Source organism: Fistularia commersonii, chromosome 19 (genome assembly GCF_037954325.1).
Source record: "Fistularia commersonii isolate RoL2024-O1a breed Wild chromosome 19, RoL_Fcom_v1.0, whole genome shotgun sequence".
NCBI lineage: Eukaryota > Metazoa > Chordata > Actinopteri > Syngnathiformes > Fistulariidae > Fistularia > Fistularia commersonii.
This window is the reverse complement of record NC_141302.1, coordinates 12,170,832-12,196,855: the sequence shown is the minus strand read 5'-3', so window position 1 is coordinate 12,196,855 and position 26,024 is coordinate 12,170,832. Positions and strand designations below refer to the sequence as shown.

General features: G+C 43.3%; 1 protein-coding gene across 1 annotated transcript in view; it reads left to right on the top strand.

The window, feature by feature from the left end:
• efnb3b (ephrin-B3b) overlaps positions 1-24,731 on the top strand; it is an 87,670-nt gene extending 62,939 nt beyond the window's left edge. Inside the window, exons 3-4 of the mRNA XM_086165425.1 lie at positions 15,959-16,051; positions 22,482-24,731. Coding sequence (XP_086021551.1) covers positions 15,959-16,051; positions 22,482-22,918 — 530 coding nt within the window. The 3' untranslated portion in view covers positions 22,919-24,731. The remainder of the gene's footprint in view (positions 1-15,958; positions 16,052-22,481) is intronic.
• Positions 24,732-26,024: the final 1,293 nt, after the last annotated feature.

Sequence of the window (26,024 nt, the reverse complement as noted above, 5' to 3'; positions counted from 1 at the left end):
CTGGATTTCGAGTGGTTCGACAACTTGAAATATCACTGAACGTCAAAAAGCATATCCTGATACAAGAGAAATATTTTGTACTGAAAAATCGCATTTGACAGCTAGTCTAGTCACGGCTGAAAGACAGCGTCACTCAAAGAATCAACGTATGAAAAGTAATGTGTGACTTTACTTAGTTTCTGTTTGTGTAAAGTATTCGGTTCCACCACTCTCCATTTATATATACGTATATGTTTCCCCAAAAGAACACTTGGATATGTGGCACGTGCATTGATTTTGGAACCCAATAACTGACAGGATTATTTGAATAGTAACCGTCACAGATTACATGACTAGCGAAGAGACCAGTGAGGCCATTATCTCAGAAATACTCCTCACCAAATACCAGTGAGCTGGTGGAGAAAAACACCTCCATCCCAGGTGGCCGGTTGTCCAGGTACATCCAGTGGAACAGATTGGTGACTTGACAACGCTCGCGCATGTTCGGCTTGGCAGCAGTTTCCCCCCTGAGCTAAGTGGAAAATGTTGTAATTTGGCTGAACTGGCCTGCAACAGAGGATGTACTTTCAGCCATTATTATACATGACTGAGCTCGCCCACCCAAACTCTGGCCTCGTTTGATTTCAGACGCCGCTCGATTTTGGCTATCGCTCTTTATCGGCAGGACACATCGACATTTTTCCAGTCTTTAAGTCCAAGTTATTTTTCTCTACCTGTGAAGCCAAAAGGAAATTGTAGCCAAAGGTTTTAGCCACCGAGCTTAATGATGTATATTGCGTAGCGGCCCTAGCTTGTGAACTTTTGTTAAATCTTAAATAAAAGTTTCTCTTAATGGCAAATCCAATTGATTCAAAGGTCTCTCCTATGAGTCCAGTCACGCTTCTGGAGTGGGCAGGACTTAAACACTTTATCAACACAGACGCCTGGGCAGAATTAATTAGGTGTGTGTGTATGTGTGTGTGTGTGTGTGTGTGTGTGTGTGTGTGTGTGTGTGTGTTACAACGGGAGATGAATTGACCCTTGCAAATATGCAAGCATGAGATGTTGGACCTGAAAGCAGCACAGGCTCATTAAAATGTTTGACTGGCTTGATGTTTGTATGCATGTCCTTTATTAAGTGCATCAATTATCACACACACAAACAAGCAACGTGTTTATAAAAGCTCAAAAATACTGATATCAATTTTCCCCTGGTGTTACATAAGGAAGATCTTCTTTCATTTATTTTTTTTTACTTCCCAAGTACCTCCTCAATAGCGGCCAAACCCCAGTGCTGTGCCCGTGCCCCGTATTCTTATTTACCCGTAACCAACAGCGTGCACAAAGCTTCAAAGACACCGCTTCTAATTAAGGGCTGCTGTGTTTATCAGACACCGATGGCTGTGGCAGGAGTCGAAGATGATGAAAAACTTGAACGGCACCGCCACAATTATGGCCGTCTTGTGTACTTCTTTGAGATCGAAGCTCCAAGGCCCTCTGCAGGAGAACTGCAAGTCCTCTGACTGGAATGAAAGTGAGCTTGCCACTTAGCAGCAAACATCCTCTGCACCTTTGTCAGAGGACACTTCTGGCACATATCTTAATATATATTTTTTTCAGTTATTGGTGCAGTGGTTTGCGCTTCCTCCTCACAGCAAGAAGGTCACCGGCTTCATTTCCAACAGGGGGATTTTTTCCGTGTGTGGGTTTTCTCAGGGTTTCTCCGGCGCTTAAAAGAAAATATGATGTTCATTTGAGACCCGAATCGGCCAGACATGTGAGTGAGAGATTGAATGGATGCATGTCACATTATATGTGCCCTTGTGTTCAACTGGTGGATGTACCCTGTCTGTTGCCAATCCCAGGGGGGATAGTGATATCGCGATAGCGATAGCATCATGGTCGTGATAGTATCATTCTTAGTCACGCTCCAACCCTCCAATGCTATCTCTACACAATGTAGCTTCTTCGCTATTGGCATCTGAAGCGTCAAGAGCGTTAAGAATTTGTAAAAAATGTGTTACTGTGTCTGAAAACATTAATTGATTGATTGATTATCTACGTCACTTATCCTGTAGTATTGGGCTGGAGCCTCTGATATCCGGGGAGAAAATAGTTTTCACGCATGCAAATTTTAGAGGGATAGGCGGTACAGGGTACCTGGCATCCAGGTGCTGATTTACTATGCAAAGTATCACAATAAAAACATTTGTTTTGACCGTGAAAAGCTTTAGGTAACAGCGATAACGCGTGCGTCTTTCGCCACAGGTAAACGACACAAAGAGTGTCTTTTAGGCCGCGTTAAGGGTCAGACCATGTGATTCGCCGGGTTTTGAGGTTTGAGGAATTGTCGGAGCAAACACTCAGTGGCTGTGGCTTTTTGTCCTTTCTCTGCTCCCCTGGAGTTCATTAAAAGCCTTAATTAGACTGACAGTTATGTGTAATTACAATCTTTAAGATGTACAGCTTCTCTGCCATTTTGCGAAACCCACCCTGTCACTGCCTCCTTTCAGAAATAAATGTGTGTGTGTGTCTGCGCAGCCATGCATGTGTTTGTGAGTATTCAGAGGTCCTCACCTCTGGTAAGTTTAGAGTCTGACATTTGCCATTAATATTGCCCAGAAAAGTGACATTTATGAGGCCCTTTTATCTAACAGCTCCCGCCTCCCGCAGATCTTTCCTCCCCCCCCGTCTTTTCTCTCACATTTCCACCCTCACTTTCTTCTCCTCCTCCCTCACACCCTTCTTCCTTCTTTCTTAATTTAGAACCCCCCCCCCCCGCCCCATTGCCGCCGCCATCTTCCCACTTGCTTTCACTTTCTTTCTCTCCTGCTACATGTCACAGATCGTTGTCGCGTTTGTCCCTTCAGACCACTGACCCAGTTCCCTCTTTTTTTTTTTTTTTTTTGCATCCCTCCTTCCTTCCCATTCCACCAGACTTTTGTCCTTCGGCTGAGAATCTTCTCCCCCTCCAGCAACTCAATTTTCCCAATTGCTAATTTACCAAACGACACATAACCTACATATAACTGCACATTTTCAAGCGTTTTTTTTTTTTTAACTAATCTTAAAATAACTTTGCCTTGTCTGTAGGTTTTTTTTTTGTGAGTAATGACAACAGGCAGTGTTGTCCCTCAATATGATAGACGTGGTGCATCTTCAAAGTGTGTGTTTCAAACAGTTTCATCAACTCTGTCATGCTTCGACTTAAGCGGAAACATTGAATCCTACGAATTTGTTTTGATTCTAAAAACAGTGCACGAAATAATATCGCATTATGTCGCCGAGTTAATGTATCCAAAAATAGTCGAAGGAGGATTCAATAACCGAAGGGGTCAAACCATATTCTCGGTATAATATTGAAGCGATATTGTACCGATTTTTTTCCAATAAAATCAAAAACTCACCATCAGCTAAAAAGTTGACTCAAAGTCACTTATAACAATAAAGAAACCTGACAGCTCTCCTTTCCAGCAGGAAGATTCCACCTCAGATATATACTCAGTGTTTCATCGGTTGTTTTTTTTTTGAGTCGGGAAAGGGTTCATATCCCGTGGCGGAGTGGGACACATGCGGCGAGGGTCGCCTCCTCCGCGTCTTGAGCATGTTTGTGGCTTGCCGCCAACGCTGTAATCCTGCAATGACAGACAATGTCACAGTTCTGCCTGAGAGGAAGGCGCACAAAGAGGTGGACGGCGGGAAGGCTGGGAACATAAAGGCTGTAATTGAAAGGAGAGGGAGAGGGAAATGTTGTCGAGGAGCAAGAGAGAGCGATTGCCGCAACAGACAGATCCCCCTCCCCTCCCCCCGTGTGATGAAAGTGTGACAAAGTGACAGGAGATGTGACACTGGAAGTTAGGCGTCGACTGTTTTACTCTTCGCTGCACAGAATTCACGCCTAAATTGAGACAGTATATCAGCGTAATGTGAGACTGTGAGATTTTTATTTAGGGATTGTGCGCTCTCGCAGGTGTGTAAGTGCTCCTCCCTTTTGTGTGTAAGCGCGAATGTGTGAGCACTTGGGTTTTTTTTTTTTTTTTTTGTGGGTGGGTGGGTGGGTCGCGTAGCCATTATGGGATGTCATGGATAAAGTGTGGAGGAGCTGAATTACTGGCCCAAAAAAGACAAGCGGATGAATGATGGAGGGCTTCATGTAAGAGAGCGGGACATCCCTCTGGTCCTATTAGTCATAACTAACGCCTCCTATTACTTTGTGTGGCATCGACCCCGCCGACTGTTTTTTGCGGCACGTGCGCTTGAAAAGGGTCGCATTAAGCCTCACAACACCGAACAGAGGAACAGGATTTTTAATGAGACATTTCACAGTGACTTATTATTTTTATTAGTTCGGCATCGAGACTGACAACATGGCAGATTTGTACATCAGCATCATTGCTAATCATAACACTTCAAAACAGCTCATGGCTTCTTTAAATGTCAAGAGACAGCAAATGTCTCACCACACATGGGAGCTCATCTTGTTTATTTCGCAAATTAGTCTTATTTTCTCCTCGGAGCATCTGATCCAGGGTTACAAAAACGCAAGAGTTTGGTTGGTTATGCAGAAAACAATCAGAGAAGGAAGGTGCGAGCGACGGACGGACTTTGTGAGTTTAACCCAGATCCAGGTCACCGAGGGAGGGGGGGGGTGGACAACCGGAGGTGTTTCGATTTTTATTCCGGGAGCGGCTTGGGAATAAGAGGGACTGGGGAAGAAAAAAAAAAAAAAAAAAAAACAAGAACCAAAAGCAAGAGAGACACTGGAGGGACGGTGAGGCTGGCGTTGACCCATTTCTCCAGGCCTCCAATCTAGCGGCCGATATAATGGAGAATGGTTACCCACATGCGCACGTAATAGGAGGGACAGTCATGGCCTCACACCAGCAGACCATTCCCACACATGGAGAGATTGCCATCTTAGCTGGCACCGGGAAATATCCGAGTCACACGGGACCACGGCACTCTGTTACCTCAGCCTCCTCTCTGCTGGCCTGCCGGCGCTGGGAGTGTGTTTCATACCGAGCTGCATCTTAAAAGGCTTTTCATGCCTTTTAAAAGCCTTGGGAAAATAAATCAGTGCTGAAGAAGTCACTCAGGGATTCGCTGATAAGTAGTCATTGAAGTATTCATTCAATATGCAACAAGGTCCACTCAGAGCTGCACTTGACAGGGACTGCAGGGATAGTAGTTTGGAGCAGGTTAGTGAAAGTTAACATATCAGATACTCGACCCACACACAAATAGACACACACACACACACACACACACACACACACACACATACATACACAAACACATACACGCACAATGCCCTCGCTGCCCCAGGATGGGAACATTGACCCAGTTGTAAGGAACATTGGTCGTGACTGTCCTACATGGCTAGCACTTTACTAACATTACACAAGGCTCATCCGCCCAGTCACTAGACTTCTTTTTAATGGCCCTGCTCCTTCTTTTCTTTTTCTTTCCTTTTTTTTTTTCTTTCCACCCCTGTCCCTTGCTTTGTGCCCCACTGTTTCTTTTGGTCCATTATGCACGTCTACGCTCGGATAGTCGTATTTATTTGGCCAGGACTGATTACCTTCGCTTGGCAACGATTTGTTTCTCATCATTTCATTAATGTGAGAACGGATGGGATGAAATCCACCTCTGTGTTTATGCTGATAACCTCAATATACCATGGCCTGTTCTCCAACCCTCCAACCCCACATATATATATATTTGTTATATATACAGTATATTTTATATATATATATATAAATATATATGGACCTCTTATGGAGGCTGTAAGCAGCTTTAAGGGAGATGTGCACACATTTTTTATTAATGCACCAAGATGATTAACTGAACACTATCTCATCCACATACGCACACACACACTCACATTGACTGATTCATGACCTTTGCACACATATATAAAACATTAGATGTAGAGGAATGCACAAGCAAGGTCACAGTTACTATGACAGCACCCTACTGGATTAGTATGGCACTAGCAGAGCTGTCTCATAAATCATGATATGGATTTAGTTGAAGGGAAACAACGATGTGACAGAAAGCACCAAGCTTTTCCAGGCCTCCAGCAATGTTTTTGTGTTTGTTTTTCTTTACTGCCACCTCAGAAATAAACCATAAGATGGCAGTAAATATGTCACGAGCAATCAAACCATCCGTCTCGGTGCCGTCCCGTGTTTGTTTGTCTGATTCAGGAGAGTCCCCGTCACCAGCGGGCCTGTTTTCTACTCTTAAGGCGGAACTTTCTGCGCCGTGTTCCGGTTCATTCTGTGTTGATGGGACTGGAAGTTGACTCACGTTGCCCCGACGTCGAACGCACTGGGTCGCTGAAAGACAGGAACATGGACGGACAGCTTGACTTAAATTGACATGACGACCAGCTGCACACAAGCAAAGACACTGAGATCATTTTTCCTCTGTGTCCCCTGTGTAGGCATGTGTGAAACTGGCTGCTTGCGTGAGATTCCCCTCTAGAATTAATTTGTGTGTGTGTGTGTGTGTGTGTTTTGGTCAGCATGTGACATTCCATGTGATTTTTAACCTGTGACCATGACTTGGCTCCAAACAGTCAGTCCCATTCGCACAGACTCATGCGGCAAGGCTTGTGAAGAAACAGGTTAGATGCAAACAATTGAATTAATTCCCACCCAAGCTTTTGACTAAAATGGCATACCTACAAAATCAAATTATCATGGAATACAAATGATTTCCATCAGAAATCATCCAATTGTGTAGCGAGCAGAAATGAGAAATGCGGTTCTAATTTCATAATACACTTTAGGTAGATAAGCGACTTTCACTGCTGGGCAGGGTGGATGTTGAAACAGCAAAAAAATATTATAATTCAAATTAGATTTTTTTTTTTGATAATAAAAATCATCACAGTATCCCCTTGGACAATTAAATGTCTGACACTTAACACAGCACTAAAAAAAAAACTTTTTGGGAGGGCTTATAATCTCCTACCTCTAGGCCCCTTTTTTGCTGATTTCAAATAATGCTCTAAATTGGTTTCCAAGATTTCATTTTCAAGGTAATTAATTGAAATTATATATTTGGCGTGTTTCCCACTCTCTTATCCCTGTTGGCAGGCAACCACAATTGATCACAGGAAGAAATTGGATATACAGTGATATATCATCCAGAATGAATTGCCATTGTTTTTTAGTTATTCATGTTGAAACAAATCAAAAGAAGAAAACAACTTCAAAAATGGTAATGGGAGCCACGGTGACCTTTTTAACTTTCAGGGAAGTAAAAAAAAATCTGGCAGTTTGATTCAAACTAGATAAAAAAAAACAAAAAAAAAAACAAAAAAAAAAACACAAACCAAAAAGCCCAAAACGAAACCCATCAAGATTCTATCACACATATTTTCCGCTCTCTTGCATTTCCTCTATTGACACGCATGTCATTCTCTCTCTGTCTCTCCCGACCGCACACACATACCATCCTGTTTTGATGACCGAGGCGCCAAACATTGGGCGTCTGTCTTTTCTACTTGTTTGTTGCCGGGTCCCGATCATGGATCAAGTGCTACCACAACACCATCCACAGAGGACCTTTGTCTGCAACAATAGAAAAGAAATCCTGCACCCTTTGCAGAAATAAGTTTGGAAAAAATGCTGCGATGGAAGAAGTGGCGGTGTTTGGAGGTGGAATGCGAGTGAAAATAATACTCCGCTGAAGAGTTTATTTATTTATTTATTTTATTTTCTGAAGGGGGGGAAAGCTAAAATAAAGCTGGTTCTGTTTCAGTACACAACTTAATGCCTTTTCTCCTCCTTGCCACCGTGGCGAGGTAATGGTTTGTGATAGCTTCGTTAATGCGTCACAGCCAGGTTATAAAAGCGCCAGGAGATTTATGAAGACGTTTTTAGTTACAGGAAATTTCATTGGTGAGATCCAGGAGAGGTTATTTTTTTTTCTCTTTTTTTTTTTTTTTTTCCTTTTTTTGGGAGGCAGGGAGGTGTTAAAGGGTGATATGGGATGTGGAGAAGGAGTGAAAGAATGAATCCTTCAGCTTCGCCTCAAGGGAAAGCAGATCAGGTGATATGCTCTCCATCATCTAGATGACACACTTAGAGCTCAGAAGACCTCTGAAGAGTGAGGGGTACAAATTTAAACAGGAAGGCAATGGTAAATTTTACCCCTGAGGCCTCCCTGCACCCACTCACACACACACACACACACAGACACACACACAGACACAGCTTTTCCAGTCCACCCAAGTTACAAACTTAGTTGGCCGGTAGATTTTCTGTTGGTGCTCCAAAAGTGGAACAAGTGGAACTAAAATAGGGATTTTAAAGGCAAAGCTGCTGTGAAGCAACACATTGGTTTAAGGTTGACTTACACAGATGGAAACACTCTGCACACACACACACACACGGCCACAAGCACACGTACACACTCAAATCACTCCAGCTTAGGTATGCATGCCAGTGCACTAGGAGCAAAACACCCATTTGAATTTTTGTCTGTCAACTTGTGTTCGCACTCGCGACTATGGCTGTCGCCATCCCAAAACACTCGCGGTACGGCTAACACGGCGCAGGCCATCACAGGTCCGACGCCGAGGTGGCGAGTGAACAAGATTTGTTCATCTTTGAGCTATGTGTATTCTGTTTGTTGTTCCACCCAATCTTTTGCTTCATTTAATCCAACTGACTTCGGTAGGGATGTTCCAGCCAAGACTCGTGTAGCAACTAGCTACCACAGTATTTTGATCTCTGCCTCACATAAAGTATTTATGTGCGAGCACTTAGGCAAACCCGCCCCCTTCCCGCCTATCATAAAGAAAAACCTGCAATGTGAGTGATATTAATCGTCCAGGAGGCCCCGGGGGAGAAAACGGCGAGTCCCTCCTTCCTCCCTGTGCATTATGCATACTGTCATCTTCGAGTAAAACATGTTAACCCTTACAAGCGCTTCGAGTCTCATCTCTTCCAGCATCCTCGCTCGAATTGCCGGCGATGTTTTCGGCAGGGACGGCTCCTGTATCAAATAAAAACAGCATGACTTGACCTTTGCGACAGTGCCTGCTCATTGCCATGAAATATTGGGACGATGTTTTGAGAGTGTACATCAGATTTAATCACACTTGCAATCATGCGGCAATTTCCTGCAACCCTCTCTGTGGGCCTGACATTCCACCTCCCCGCCCGAAAATAAAAACCCAGATAATACACAATGTAATTGCTTGTCATCGCAAAGCGTCAAAACTTTGTTGTCATGTATACGTTTTTTTAAATTGTTGACACCATTATGGCTGACAGATCTCCCTGAAAGCATTTATGGGGGGATGCATGAAAAACCAAATCAGTCCGAGGACACAAATCTTGTTTTCCACTTGATTTTAACCAGAGCTTTACAAATCATTAAAATAAGCACAAAGTCATAATCTTAAAAGTTAAACTCAATATTCCAAAGAATATGACCTGCGGTGATAAGATATAGATTTGTGGCTGATATATACATATGCGTGATGCGTGTGTCTGTGTATCCCCCCGTTGTCTTGTGATTTTTAAGCCACGAGCAGTGAGTCACATTTACATATCTGCATAAATAGCTTCGGAATTAGCAAGAAATAATCTTGAGATTTGCATGGCATTACCCAAAAATTAGGCATAAATGATCATAAATTAGCACAAGTCTGTAGTATCAAAGTATCAAAATAACTGCTTGAATTAAAAACGTGTAATTACTAAATGAAGAATTCGAATAGATAGGTGACGGCGAGTCCGACGCTTCGTGTTGAATGTGGAAGCAAAATATTCTGATACATCATGATTTAGAAACACCTCAGAATATTTTCAGACAATTTCTTTAAGCAATAACTTGGATTCTCGTAATGTCTGAGAGGAGATAAAAAAGTGAGTTGTGTCCTCAGCTCGGGAAACAACATTAGCATGCAGACAAATTTGCGTCGTTCATGTCGGAGCGAGAGTTAGGCTGCAGAAATCCCCAGCAGGACGGCCAGGAAATAAGAGTGGGAGGAAGAAAAAAAAAACAATGAGGTGAGGTAGATTCACAGAGAGAGAGAACCAGAACCAGAAGAGGGACTGAGATACCGTCTGACGAGGCATTCGGGTCCCGGATGAGTTTTCGAGGCTTAACGTTCAACGTTACCGTCCTTCAGACAACCGTTAGCGTGCGTCCATTTTTAAGAATGGAGCCCACTTAGTACGTTGTGTTGGAAAACAGCTTAAAAAACAAGAAAATAAGCTCAAGTTTCTGATCATATGGCTGAAGAGTGAGTCACATTGCCCTCGCTCTCATATTCGGATTATTTTTAATTCTTGTTCGGTCTTGTGCGACTTTGCTCCAAGTCACGTCACCCTGTTGAAGGTGCAACATGACTCAAGGAGTAACATGCAGTGTGATCCAGTTGAGCCGTTTTGGGTGAGATGTTTTGTAAACATTTGTGGCCTGGCCCGGTCCCACCTCGGTAACAGGACCCCCCCCCCCTCCCCCCCCGGGTGGGGGCGCAGTCTTCTTCCTGTCTCCAATGCTGTGCCATCTGATTGAGGTTGACTGCGGTATTATTTCATTGATTAAGTTTTTCCACTTCCTCCACCTCTTCCTCCTGTCTTTATGTTGAGTGGGGGCGGCGGAGCGACGCCCTTCTTCTCCCCCCCCCTCCTGTCCTCTGGCGCTTCACATCCCGCCATCACTGCTGATCATTGTCTCAATTACTCATCCCTTCTCTCCCTTGCCGCTCTCCCAGCTTTGCCGTTGCCCCCCCCCTCCCACTCCCCCTATTTTCCTCTTATCTCATCCCAAATTGCTCTATATACTCCTCCCCACTCTTTCTTCTCCCGAAAGTGAGGTGGAGGAAGATTTGCACGCACGCCGCTCCAACATCTCGTTTCTCCTCCCGACTCTGTCTCTCATCTCGATTTCACAGATGATCGGTGATTATTTCCACCTTGATCTGGTGATACCGCCCCGCCCCCCCCCCCCCCCCCCCCCCCCCCCCCCCGAAGTGGGTGAAACATTTCCAGTGTTTAGTGGGTGAGATTAGGAGGGAATATTTTTGATTTCAAGGACAAAACTGCAGCGATCTCTTTGTTCGCTTTTCTTCCCATGAAATTGGGATTCGCGGAAATAGTGACACCTGTAACACGACTAATGGATTCAACAGAAACGGCCTCGGTGATATTTGTGACCTGTTGATTATGATGTTAAAAAAATAGCTTGCATTTGCAAAATCACATTCGCGGTGGCTCTTCTGTCTCTTTTGTGTCTCGCTGTCCTTTGTATCCATTACCGCTCCACTTTTCCATAATGGAGACATTAGTTTTTTTTTTTTTTTACCTCCGCTGCTATCAATCACATCACTTAAACTCTTTCTTTACTTTCTGTTTTTAACTTCTCTGACCCCTCCTCCCCTTCCACTCCCTCTGCCTTCCTCTGTCCTCCGGGTTCTGGGTCATCGTCTCGCATCGTCTTGTGTCCCCATCATATCACCAACAGCATGTCACAGGCAATCAGCCTCCCCGCCTCACTTCTCCACGCCGCCGCTCCGTCCTCACCCCGCTCGCCACCCCCCGCTCCGCTCCTTTCCTCACCCTCGTCTCCCCTCACCTCCCTCGTCTCCCGTCACCTTCTTGTCCTCCTTCTTGTGTCAGGAGTTATTATGCTCAGAAATCATAGTCCTCCCTGTGTCTCTCAGGCCAGCTTGAGGTGTTGACTGCCCCCCCCCCCCCAACATACACACACACACACACACACACACACAAATACACACACAGACCACCACCATCAACACCCCCGCAGTGCCTTTTAATCAGTTGTGCTCAGTTTTAGCCCTGCAGCCCATAAGTTTTCTGTTACCCCCCCCAGTCCCTTTCAGGCGTGTAGCAGAGGGAAGATGTTTGTAATTAGAGATGTATCAGCCTCCAACAGATACATTCTGTTTGTAAACTGTGCAGATAAACATTATTAAATGCAGAATTTGACATCGTGTGTCTTGATTCTTCGCCCCCCCTCCCCCACCCATGTCAGCGATGTTTAGATGGGTTTGGATGTCACTGTGAGGACATCTAAAAAGAACCACATCATCCAGAGTTGTGGCTGACATGGATGATGACTTATCTTGACTTAAAGTAGTAACTAAAAAGTAACATCTGCCCAGCAATTACATCCTGCTCAAATAGCAGCCAAATAAATTATACTAGATTTTTTTTTTAGCTCTACCCCTCTCTAAAAATGTCAATTGTTCAGGCTCCACCATAATTTCGTATATTATAGATATGCTGATTGATATTGTGATGTATTAAGTCACAGTAGGCAATAAAACAAAATATACAAAAGCACCTGTCAGAACCAAAGATAATTCATGATACTAAGTTGCTCAATTAGTGTTTTGTTTACCATATACATGCAGGACAGCACACATTTGTCCACCTATCAGATGTTACAAAACTATCTAACACTAAAAGCTTACCAAAAAATATACAGTAGCCAATATCTTTTTAAATATAAACAATCTGAGGGGTTAGCCTCAATCAAAAATTAATCGATTATGCACTTTGTGATTAATTAATCTATCGAAAGTTAATTTTTTTTATCATAATCACATATCAATATTTGACATGAGAAAAATAGCATTGCAATTTTCTCTGATGAAAGAATGAATTCAGCGATCAACAGTGATCCGTCTCGGCAGTGGACTGGTGGATTTATGCAATATGCACTTGGATGTTTTGTTTCTGAATTCGAGCTGCCACCTGTGGGCGAATGTTAACTAATGGCACTCATACTAGCGATGCTGTCATACTCCGGGGCAAAGTTTACTTTTGCCGATCAGATGGCGGGCCCCAACATGTTCTGTGCTGTGTTGGTAATGGAGAGTGGAAGTGCTCCTGTGATACATAAACACCTCCTAAATAAAGTCCAAAGATTTTTTTGTTCCATCTGGAAGTTTCTTAAATTGTAATTCCCCTTCAACCGGCATATCTCATCTGCCTCATCCATCATGCTAACACGCTGCTCATTGGTTGAATCATTTGCCCGTGCATATAATGCACTGAGAATTTTTACGAAGTGAAAATTAAAGTCCAAACAAAATCTCTTAACATGTTATTTTTTTGGTAATCAATTAATCTAAATGAACATGTTAAAAGTCCCAGCGCGAAAACAAACACTTTGAAAGACTAAGCCAATGTCTATTTACACAAGTTCACAAAATGCAATTTGATCAGTTTGAATGATCACAAAAGTCTGTATTTGATAAAATTGGAATTCACAACATATGCGCGCCTACTTGAATCACCCCTTCATTCAACCCTAATCGACTAACAAAGATATAAAAAAACACATTTCTTGGACAAAGCAAAACCTCCCTGGTGAGATATTTGGTTCATTTCTTATTCATCAAACCTCAGTAATATATATTTTTTTTACTGTTATAAAAATATTGAAATTATTGTATTTTGCTTTACAATGGTAGAAATACTCTTAAAAAGACAACATAATAGAAAATCCTGTTCTTTACTCAGTGTTTTACTCAAACATTCTCTGTCCCCCATGTCACAGTTTTCTCCACCAGGCTGCATCTCGCTGTGACCTCCTCCTCCTCCTGCTTTCACACTCTGCTTCCTTTTAGAGATGGAAGGATGGCAAAAGGGAGGTGTTAGAAGTAAACCTGTGCCTTTTTCACACTTTTTTCCATCTCGCTCGCCATCCCTCTGCTCATCTTATCTATGCCACGCAGGGGAGAGTGATGGTATCGATATAAATATCAGTTCGACGTTCGGGGAATTAAAAAACAATTTCAAAACGCCACGATTCATCATTTCTCTGTCCCTTTTTCCCCCCTCAATGACAACAAACCAACAAACAACCAAAAAATCCTGAAGAAGTTTCCTCACTAAACATGTTTTCTCAAGGTCAGTAAAAGTGGCAAAATAATTAAAAATGTCAATTGTTTGAATAAAAAAAAAGCATGATATACTTAAGAAAAAGACATGAAAAGGCAAAAAAAAAAAAAAAGATTTAAAACTTTGCACATTACCAAAAAAAAAGTTCACTATCGTGTTGAAATCGTCATTGTTTTTTTTTTTGATTTTTTTTGATAATAATTTTAAAGGTCACATCTGACCAACCCTTCTTACTGTCTCTTTGACGACCCCCCTGGCTCCACAAGTCACCCTTTAAGGACAAACACAAAAGGGTGTTAGTTTGACTTTGAGTGATGAGTTTTACTGGCACTTTTCTTATCTTCACCCCTCAACCCACCTTCCTCCCTTCCTCTCCCGTACCTCCCTCTCAGCCACTCGTCTCCCTCACTGTTTCCAGCCCTCTGCCCGCGCTGTTTAATCCCTCCATCCCGATTCTCCCTGTGCTCGCTCCTCCCTCGCCCTCTGTGACCTGCAGACTGATGATCTTTAATGCATTCACTGCCATGCTTTATGTAAGAAGTCTACCAGGAACTGGTGTGTGTGTGTGTGTGCATGGACAAACGCACGCGCACACACACACACACATGCGTATACACACGCACATGCATGCACGCATACAATCACAAACTCTGCTGTTAGCAATGCTTGACCTCCTTAGGCTGCTTCATTTTTCTTCCTCTTTTTTTAATCTTCACCACAGTGACACTTGTTTGATTCCTGAAAAGATTATCATGTTTATTTGATTGAAACACTCCAGGGTCAGGAGGCTGAGTGGGTGAACAATTCATCAAAATTAAATGTTTCAATCGAAAATTATTGATAATGTTTAATGACCTTATAATTTTCTTTTTTTTAAAAGAAAGGTCAGGAGAAAAAAAGGTAGAATAGTATTATTGGTCATCACAGGGCACAAAGGCAACGGTGATCATTTGAACATATAAAAAAAAAAAAATCAATGTTTTGCAATCAATATAAGTAAAAACATGAAAAAATGATCTCTGCTTTATTCACATTTAATCAGCACAGCAAGTACCATTGATCAGTAGTCCATTGTTAATACGTAGAGAATTAGAAGATGTGATAAACAACATGCATTAAAAGTAAATCAAACATTATATACCAGATCTTAGTATTTAACACATTATATATGCTGGATGATATGGAAATATATGTAGTGTTATGGTATTCATAAGATATGTATTTGAGATAATTATTTGTCCCTCCAGTCTGGATAGGTAATGTGTGTGTGCATGTGTGTGTGTGTGTGACAACTGCTCTTGCGATCAACACCTTTCTGTCACATGTTGATGCAACCAAATCCTTGTCAGGGAAGTTTCACCGATTAACAGCCATCTTGGTAGCGTTTCTAGTCGTTTCTTCCCGTCCACCAAAACCTGCGTCCAACCCCCGAGGCAGCTGCCACCGCCGCTGCTGCCGCTTCATATCGCCAGATCTCAACGTCACACTGAATATTTTTCAACGCATGTTAAATCCATCAGCACCTTCAATTTCAGTCCCCCCCTTTTTTTTTTTCATAAAAGCTCGCTCGTTCACAGCGGTACGAGGATTAATCAGGTCCAGTTTACACAAAGGAGTTTTTGTCTTCGGGGCACCATTTTATTTCATTTGTGCCTTTGATTGGTTTCCCCTCCTCCAGGAGTTAATCTCAACCCCCCCCTTCCCCCCCACCTCCTCTTCCCCCTCCCCTCAGTGTTTCTCCAGCCTGGACAGCCACTACTGCTATCTGTGCACGGGCGAGTCCACGCAGGGCTGCAAGGGTGTTAATCAATTCCAGCTAACTGCTAAATGAGGAGTTATTAAATTGCTGCGGCCTTGTGGCTTGACATTTTAGAGTTTCTGGCAGAGTTTTAAATCGCTGCCTCTGCAAATGTCACTTGCTGGACGTCTCGAACAGTTGACCAAATGAATAGGAGTTATTGTTGGCTGTAGATTGAAAAAATGACTATGTGGTTTATGGAAGATAGTTTTCCTCTCTATGTATTCGTATACCAACGTGCATCTCGGCTAATTATGTCATTGTGTTTCCATCCCTCCAGCTACGTCAAATGGGACGCGCCAAGGCCTGGATAGCATGATGGGCGGGGTGTGTGTCACGAAGGGCATGAAGGTGGTGCTGAAAGTGGGGCAGAGTAAGTCCTCCTTCCTCTGAATCTCACTTCCGGCTGTTCTGTCTGTCACACATTCTCTGCACCCACACGTACTCTCACCCATCTGTCCACTGCACATGGAATCTGTTATGTGCACTCTCTCCCCTCACTTATAAACACACAAGCGTTATTATTCATGCAGAACAATCGCTCACGTACCAAATAGTATGACGCAAACACACTGGAACGCATCCACTGCGTCTCACATCATCTCCCATCTGTACAGTTTACACTGGTCCCTTATCTGACATGCAGCCTCTTTCCTTTTTCTGTCTTATCTCACACTATCTCTCTCTCTTGCTCTCTCTCTTTCACACACACACACACACACACACATGCACTTGCACACACACCTGCTTTCTTTGTGAGAATGTGTTCTAACTGAGCATATTAGGGCTTGTTAAGTGGTGAGAACAGTGTAGAAGTGTGGGATCAGTCAGCTCTAATGGGGCCTGTTGACTCTCCATCTCAATGCCTTTAAACTCCCACCGCTGGATACACACACACACACACACACACACACACACACACACTCACACACACCCACTCACACACACACCGATTGAATTCTCAGGTAAATTCCTCAGAAATTCCACCCCAATTTGCCTGGTTTACCGACTGCAACATTAAAAATGTTTTTCAGGTATATTTTTTTTGGTATATATATGGAAATGACAATCTTTCCCCTGAAAGCTTAAAAGACAATAAGAACATTCGTAAAAAAAGTCATTAAAAATCCTTTCAAAATTACATAAAAATAACATTAAATTCTGGTCAGCATACCATATGTGTGTTGTTTGTCTCACATGTAATTTTAATCACAAAAGATAAAGAAATTATATTTGCATATAAAAAAATTCAACACACACACACATATATATACATATACATGCTGATTCCCAGTACTCTCAGTATTCCAAGTACTGGTGTTGTCATGCTTTGCAGGCTCTGACGGGAAGTCAAGCATGCAAGGACAGAATCACATGCTGGAAAGAGACCAGTGTCCATGCCTGGAAATTCACAACTACACCAGAACACACGTTTGCCTGCACAGCAAACCGCTATACAAGAACGAAATGACTCCATTCGGTGTTATAATTACGCAGTTAGTGATTTTCTTTTTTCTTTTAATGACTCGTAGCCACGCAATTCTAATTTGCTCTGAAAATATTCTCAGGTAATGACCCTTGTATGCTGGCTTCTCTGAAAAAAGACCCCTTTGAAGCATTTTCACTGACCTATGCATCTCCACATATAATGGCCAGCTGTCCTTCATGCACCCCTCACCGCACACACTGAAAACAGGCTAGCCTATTCCTACATCTTTAGCCTATTTGCTGTTATCTGGCTCTGTGAATTGTAGGTGTTCTTCAGCAAAGAGCCAAGTGGCGCTGCTGTGACTCTATCTGCCTCCAGTATCAGCATAGTCAGCTCAGCTCAATACAAAAATACCACAACACACGCATGCGCGCGCGCGCACACACACACACACACACACACACACACACACACACACACACACACAATTTCCATTGGTCTTTCAGATCATGGGCAATGAAATACTTCCTCCTTCTCAAAAGCTACTTTCTTTGTCTTAGCTGAAGTGTCTCATCTCTGTCAATATCTTCCTGTCTATCTGCTGATTTTCTGTTTTTTTTTCATTATTTTAACCCTTTTCATTACACACTTCCTTTTCAAAGTCCCTCGCTCCCCGTCCTCATCACCTCCCTCTCCCCTTGCATGCTCGGCCATCTCCTCTCCCATCTCCCACTCAATCCCCTTCTGTTATTGTCTCTCTTTCCCCCTGTCTTTCCATCTTATCTGCCGTGTGTCTGAAAGGTCACGTCTGTGTTGTTTGTCATCTAAATAAGCGGCATGCAGCCTGCCGGTGATCTCTGATGAGATATGGCTCCGCGCTCCAGGGAACACGCGCGCACACTCGCAACTCGGCCTGCTCTCGCACACATCGACCCGTCTTTTCTTATTTTATTCTTTATCTATCTCGGCTGCCCTCCATCTTTGTCACAAACAGACACTTGCAAACATGCGCCTGTTTTTCGCATTCCCGACGACCACACAGCCGCCGCTATTGATTCACCCTGCTCCACCCCTGACCTGTGTTTGGTCATTCGTCATCTGGGAGCCATCATCCAATTGCCTTATACTTCTCTAAATGTCAGTATGTTTAAGTTGAAGGTTGTGCATATGCCTGCAGTGCACCAAGGAGTAATACGTGCACACCCTCACTCATAAACAATCCTCTTGAGATTTCTGCTTATATACCATAATACTCTTCTAATATGATGTCACAATTTTCTTTTACTTAAATGAAAAACCTATGTGTTAACACTAAAAACACTAAACACTAACACTAAAAAGTAGGATTTTACCACATCAAGTTTTTCTTTTTAAATACATTTTCTGACTTGTCCTTTAAATTTTTTTTTTACGCTATTTGGGGATATTTAATGGCATTTTCAATATTTTTAAACTGATTTTTCTTTGCAAAATTAGACCATTAAACAGCTGATTTGAAAAAAAGTCTGTCCACCAATATTCAGCCTCATTTTTTATTTTATCTTATTTCATTTTATTTTATTTTATTTTATTATTTTTTTAATTTTATTTTATTTGGGTCATTGCCAAACTCTAGTTCTGGATCCTACTGCTCTCCAGATGGCTTTAACACCGAAAAAAAAAAAGAACCATATCTCAGCGATGAGGACTGTCACCTCCCCAGTGGCTGTATCCATGAGTGCATGCACATGTGTACACTTTGCATGTGTCACATAAAATGCACTTTAATGCCATTGCCATTACCAAGGGCTTGCAAGACAGATGGCCTCATTTAGCGGCTACAGATCACACGTTGTTATGGCCTTCTGTAAATTCACTCCAGCCAACAAAAAAAAACCCTCCATCTCTTTATTTTCCCGTTCAAACGAATGGAAAAGTGCTTGTCTAACACCTAATCAATGAGTGCTCTGCTACAAATGGGCAGCAGTGAGAGAAGCTTTTATTAGTTACAGAAAGAAATTTTTAGTGAATCCCCCTATGATGTAATAACTTTAATAACATGCAGAATATTTTCCCACTGAAATTACAACATATCTCTTAATATGGATGACTGGATAGAAAACTAGCATAAAAGGTTTTGATATTATTAGCACTGGTTAGTATAATGCGACTGAATCGAGTAATAAAAAATCTCATTAGTGGACTTGGGTATATGCAACACCTCTATGTTGAGGGAAAAAAAGACTAAAATGCTGATGTCATATCCTGTTTAAATTGAAGTGTGACTGTGAAAACAACCGATGGATGCTTAATCTTGGGGCAGGCGTTCTACTAAAATTTGAAAATGTAAAAATGAAACTGATCTCAGCTGGTCCAAATTTGTTTTGGAAAAATGTATAAGTTTAAAAGTATACTTTTGTTTCAAATTTATAACAATAAAGTTGAAATAAGAAAACAACACAAACAGCAAGTATTTCCGTAATCATAATGAAATTAACTTTGATATAATTGATATTTAAATGAATGGCTATCACGTTCTGTTGTTTTCTAATACCGCTTCATCTCCAAGCTAAATTATTTTTCTTTTTTTTTGTGAAAGTTAGTTTTTTTTTGTTTAATTATCCAAAATTACATTCGGACTTTTTCCACCAATGATTTGTAGGTTTTTGTTAACTTATGTCATCTTTTAACATATTTTTCATATCCATTCAATTCAAGATGATTATTAATTATGACTTCTTACTCATGAGACAAAGGAGCTGTGCCACCTGACGTTTGCTAATTTCTGATCTCCTCAATCCGATTTTGTTATTGTCACGTTGTTTATATATTTTTACAACTGAAATATATAACTGGAGGGAAATACAACAATAGGTCCACACATTCAGGTTTATTGTTTTTTAAGAAAGACAAAGAAGAGGAAGAGGAGATAATAAGGAGAGCCAGTGAAACGCAGTGGCCACTATGGTTTAATGGAGGGAGAACGAAAGCCCGAGGAGAACAAGGCAGCGCAATCCATGTCCAGTATTCATGCTTCTCTCTCGGCCCAGTGTGACGGGGGTGGGGGGGGGGCGGGAGATGCACGGTGTTTGCGTTAGCTGGTGCTGAGCCAGCTAACCTTCAAGACTTATTTCAAGAATAACCCTGAGACAGAGAGAAGCATGTTGTGAGGAAACAGACGCGGGAGGAAGACAGGCGGGGGGAGACGGAACGTGATGTGTGCCAAGAATAATGATAGACCAATCCAACTGCTTTATGTAGCAGGAACTAGCATTACTGGCCTTAACTACTTGGCTACGCACAACCACACGACCTCACACTTTTCTAAACACACACACATTCAAACAGACACACAACTCTCGGCCATCGTCCACCTGCTGGGTTCTGACCCGACACCCTGCTGAGAAAATTGCAGGCTCTGAATCTCCTCGGTTGCGGACGGACACACAACAGACAGACCGGGGAGCGAACAGAGAGGAAGAGTGCGGTGGACAGTTTGATAAACAGACAGGAAGACAGGCGAAGCATGATTCTCATCCCACAATACTGTAGAAAAATAATTCTTATTGGTTTTGGAGGTGTAGAGTGAATTTCAAAGCAATTCCTGAAGGTCATTAGCTTTAGCGGCTTCCGCCTCATGGCAAGAAGGTCCCCGGTTCTATTCTGGGGTGGGGGGTGGGGGTTTCTGTGTGGAGTTTTTATGTTCGTCTCGTGTCTGCATGGGTTTCCATCGGGTTTTTCTGGTTTCTTTGCTCACCTCGAAACCGTTCATTCGTTCATTCCTCATTCGCTATCACTTATCCTACTTATCGTCATGGGGATGCTGGAGCCCATCCCAGCTGTCATCGGGAAAGAGGCTTGGTTCACGCTGGACTGGTTGCCGGTTGATTGCAGACCAACATATAGAGACAAACGGCCGTTCACTCTCTCTCTTCTCGACAATTAAGCTAAAAAAACATGTAGAAGGGTAATCGGAATGCTAAATTGCCCATATATGTGAATGAACGAGCGGATGGTTGGATGACTTTATATGACAGGTGAATGAGAGTGTGAATGGTATGCCTGGCAATTGACTTGCGACCTGTCTAGGGTGAACGCCATCTCTCGCTCAATGACAGCTGGGACAGGCTTTAGCCCCTGCAAACCGGAGTTCAAGAGTAGTGGTATAGATATTGAATGATTTTTCAGATCCTTCGCCCGCTATATTGTATTTGTTTTTATTTGTTGTTATTTTTATATATATTTTTTTAACGCTCATATTATGTTAAGGGTCAATTTGACCCATTGGGTCAATGGGTGAAAAGGGTCAAATTGATCCTTAACATAATAAGAGGGTTAATATGCATCATTTATATATTATTTGTTATATATTCTTTATATTTTATATTTATTTTATTTATTTTTGGATTTATTTGGTGATTTTCAGGTGACTGTTTCTTTGGTCAATGAAAGTTGGGGAATTTAGGAGAGCATCTCTGTGATTTTAGTGTTAAAGGTTTCTGACATTTTTTTTGTTATGACTTTACACTTTTGATGGATTTTTTTGATGATAGATTGAGGCTGCATGATAAACGGACAGACAGGAAAGCAGGGGGACGGCGGTCAAGCAGGCTGAGAGCACGGCGTGGTGGTCAGAGTATGGCGGTCAGAGCACAGCGGAGAGCTCTGCTTCATGTGGCTGGCTGTAATGCAAAGTAAATATAGTTGTTAAGGTTAGAGAAACAAGAGTTGTTACCTTGAAACACACTGCGGCCCGCAGGAGTGAATACCCTGCTCTACACACATTCCTCTTCGTTTTTATAAAGCGCTGCCCTCCACTTCATCACATCAATAAAGAGGCCGCATATCATGTTTTCCTGGATGTGCTGCATTCCGCCATGGCGGGCTTTAGCATAGCATTACTAGCACCATTACTCATGGCAATGCCGTGGAGACGCATGTGTCTGTTTCACCCGTTCAGGGAGTCTGTGAAAGCAAGTCGTGTTATTTCTCTGGTATTTTCACAATGATTCATATGTAAGCTCTCAAAATCCAGAAAGGGGCTCATTTTTATTTTTTCCTTCGGTATTTCAAACCTGAAAAAGGTCATTTCGACATCATTTTTGTTGGCTCGTTTGATTGGCAGCCGTAGTGGTGTTGTCGTTTCATTAGTTAAGTCATTATTATGTTATTACGTTAATTGCTGTTTGGTTGGTAAATTGCTAAGACATCAATCAGGAATCCAAAATTACAGTCAAGTATGAGTCAAAAGTTGTCGTAACATTAACTTTTCACTTTCTAAGTCGATCTCGCCTCAGGTGTTGATAGCGATCTTTGCTAAATATATACGTGATTTGTAACAGTTTAATAAGCTTAAGAGTGTGTCAAGTTGAAATTTGTTGCCATTTCTTTTCAGGCTCCACAGGAAACACCACCCAGTCCAGAGGACACAACACCTTCAGAGGAAGTGAGGGCGGTGGGGAAAACGGGCCCCTCCAGCCCTCCAACATCGCTCTCATCGCCGGCGCCGCCGGAGGCTCGGCCTTCCTCCTGCTCGTCACCGCCGTGATCTGCGTGGTGTGCTACAGGCGGCGGCACGCGAAGCACTCGGACACCCACCACCCTCCGCTGTCGCTGTCGTCGCTCACCAGCCCCAAACGAGGAGGCGGCGGAGGCATCACCAGCTCCAACAACAACGGATCGGAGCCGAGCGACATAATAATCCCCCTGCGGACATCGGACTCGGCCTACTGCCCTCACTACGAGAAGGTTAGCGGGGACTACGGACACCCTGTCTACATCGTGCAGGAGTTGCCGCCTCAGAGCCCGGCCAACATCTACTACAAAGTATGAGAAGGCCGACCGGACACACCCGCCTCCCTCCACCCGTAATCAACCAAACCCCCGCTCCAAACGAAGCCACAGCTAAGCTCGCCGTCACAGCTCCGACCTTGAACCCCTTAGTACTATCAGTATTGTCCCTCGGACACCCTCTCACCGCCCCAAGAGCCCATGACCCCGGTCACAGTTGTGTTTTCTAGCTGAGTACCCCGCCCCCGCCCCCTCCCACCGCCATACAACCGGGCCACTAAGAGTGTGAAGGGCAGCCTTCTCGATCAGGCACTCGCATCCGGGCAAGAGCCTCTGAGTGCCCCCTCCTCGCTCCCTCGGAGCGAAACCAGCCCCGCCACTTATGAATTAAAGAGTTGTCCCCGAGATGCCGGTGTGTCTGTTTGTGCGTATGTGCGCGCACGTGTGTGTGTGTGTGTGTGTGTGTGTGTGTGTGTGTGTGGCGACACGCTCTTTTTCTAGGAGTATGGATGCGGCATTTGGGACTACTGTTTTAAAAGAGGAAAATAAAATAAAATAAAAAAAAACATCAAGAAAGAAAAAGGACTACGGAAGAGAGGGGAAAAAAAAAAAGCCCACTTTAGAGCCGATGAACTCCCATACGCCATACCTGCCTACCCCGCCACCCCGCCCCTTAGAGCGCCACCTGGAGACCGGCCCCTCCCCGCCACTAACTTAGGAGTCCAAATAGTCTCCTGAGAGAACAGGGGACGGGGGGCGGGGGGGGCCTCGGACTCGCCCAATCAGCAAGCCGGGGTCGGCGGCGGTGGCGGTCGTACGACCGGGCCCGGGCCTGACCCATCGAGTCATGGTGACACTCAGAATCTTGTATATTTTAATAATGTGTGTGTGACTGTGCGAGTGGATAATAATTATGGCGCTGCTGCTGCTCCACATTAGACGTGTGCGTGCAGTGGGTGTGCTTCAGTACAGCAAGTCTGCATCTGAGTTGGCATATGCGCGCAAGTGGGGGGGTTTAGTTTGCGTGCGCTTTCCGTGGGAGTGATTGTGCGTACGTGTGCTTTCTTTAGACTTGTCTTAAATACCAAAACACAAAATAGTGAGCGAATATCAAAAAAAAAAAAAGTGAGATTTTTTTATCGCTATCGACACTTATAGATTATATATATGAATATCCAGTAAATAGATTTTCTCTTTTCTATTGTTTTATTATTTTTACCCACTCTGTTAAACGACACTTCTGTTGCTAGACATTTTTTAATCTGCTGTTTTCACAACTTAGTACAACCTTCCTTTCTCCTTTTTGCGTTGTATATTAATTTAATCCTCTTTTAATTTTGCCGGCGAATAGAGGTTGTTGCCTTCCTCTCTTCTTCCCTCTCTCATTCACTCCCTCCTTCCCCCTCTCCCTACCTTCTTCCCCTTCTCCCTCCCCCTCCAGGGTCTCTGAACTCTGTGTATATTTTTATAGCTCCTTGTACTATGCTGTAGTTTTGAAGTTTAGACCTCGTTTGTGGAAGTGTTGAGGTAGAACCATCTATGAAAGATTTCTTTTTTTCTTCTTTTTTTTTTTTTTTTTTTGGTTTCAAACGCTTTTTTTCTTTCTTTTTTCAGTTTGAAACGCAGATGTGAAAAGAAGCGAGGGGCGGGGAGAGCGATGGTGGGGAAGAAGGGGGGAGGCAGGAGGAGGAGGAGGAGGAGGAGGAGAGGGGACAGAAGAATAAAGAAAAAGAACAGGGTGAGAGAGGGAGAATGCTGTCTGGGGAGAGGAGGAATAAAGCGGCGTCTGAATGCAGAACTTTCAAAAAAAAAAAAAAAAAAAACAAGGGAGGGGGGGGGGAAGGAGACGAGGAAAGACTGAAGGAATTGCACACTAAAGGAGAAGAAGGGGAGTACGGTAGCGGCAGGAGTGAGAGATGAAGGATCCCAAGGAAGGGATGATGGAAAGAGCGGCCGGAGAAGGAGGACAAACCTTTTCTTTGAGGCTACGGACTGACAGCCGAAATGGATTTGTGAAGGAGTTGAACTCTAACCATGGAACGGAGAGATTTCATCACACACACACACACACACGGACTCACATACACACCTGATGTGCGACCGAGGCATACCTCAGTCACGCTTAACGGGAGGTGGCACATTTCCGATTTGCTCCTCTTTTTCCGCCAAGATTTTTGTGTTATTTTTGTGTACCACACGCATTTATAATAAAGGCACACACACACACACACACACACACACACAACCAGCCGCGGACACACAAGTGAAATCCCCCCCCCAGGCAGTCAGTACACTCTGTTCCTCCACACACACACGCACACACCTTCCCACACAAATTTCACACCTTTTAATGACTGCCACAAATGCCTACTGATTGCATTGAATAACATACCTTCTCTCTGATGGCCGCTCCTGCTCTGCGCAACAGATTCACACACTCTTTATACACACCCCAGCAAAATGGCCGATTGCTTTCATATGACTCCGTGATTAAGACTAACCCAATGGACATGGGAGAGATGAAAAGAGCGATTGTGTGCAATGTGTTTTCCTTTCAAACACACACACACACACACACACACACACATACACACACACACACTCATCTGTGCCCCGGCACCTCACCCCTTGAAGGGCATTGACGCAGTGCTGTGTTCAGAGGTGCAACGTGTTCACATGCGCACACTAAAAGAAGCTGTTTTGTGTTGCGCAAACATGTTTATGGCTTACGTGTAAACCCGGGTGGCAGCGGAGAGCTTTTGTTTTTCTCGCACACACACACACGCGCACGCACACACAGGCGTGCACGTACTCGCACGCACGCGGCCTGCTGGGACGTAGCCACGTCCTCGTCGTGACAGCAGCATCTCTCAGCTGTTTTGTATCAGTATCTAACATCATATATTACGATATGTTTCATAATCAACCGTTTGCGTTCAAAGTGACTCTGTTGGAAACATGACGATGATGATTTTATACCACAGTTAAGTTCGGATTCTATTTGAATCAAAATTGATTTCGAAGGAAATATTTGTCGGGGTTAAACTCCCCTGGATTCTTCTTTTTGGACAACTACCGACGTTTTTTTTTTTTTTTTTTATGTATGTTGTTAAGTCTATGTCTGTTTAACACATGCTCAGAGTACCTA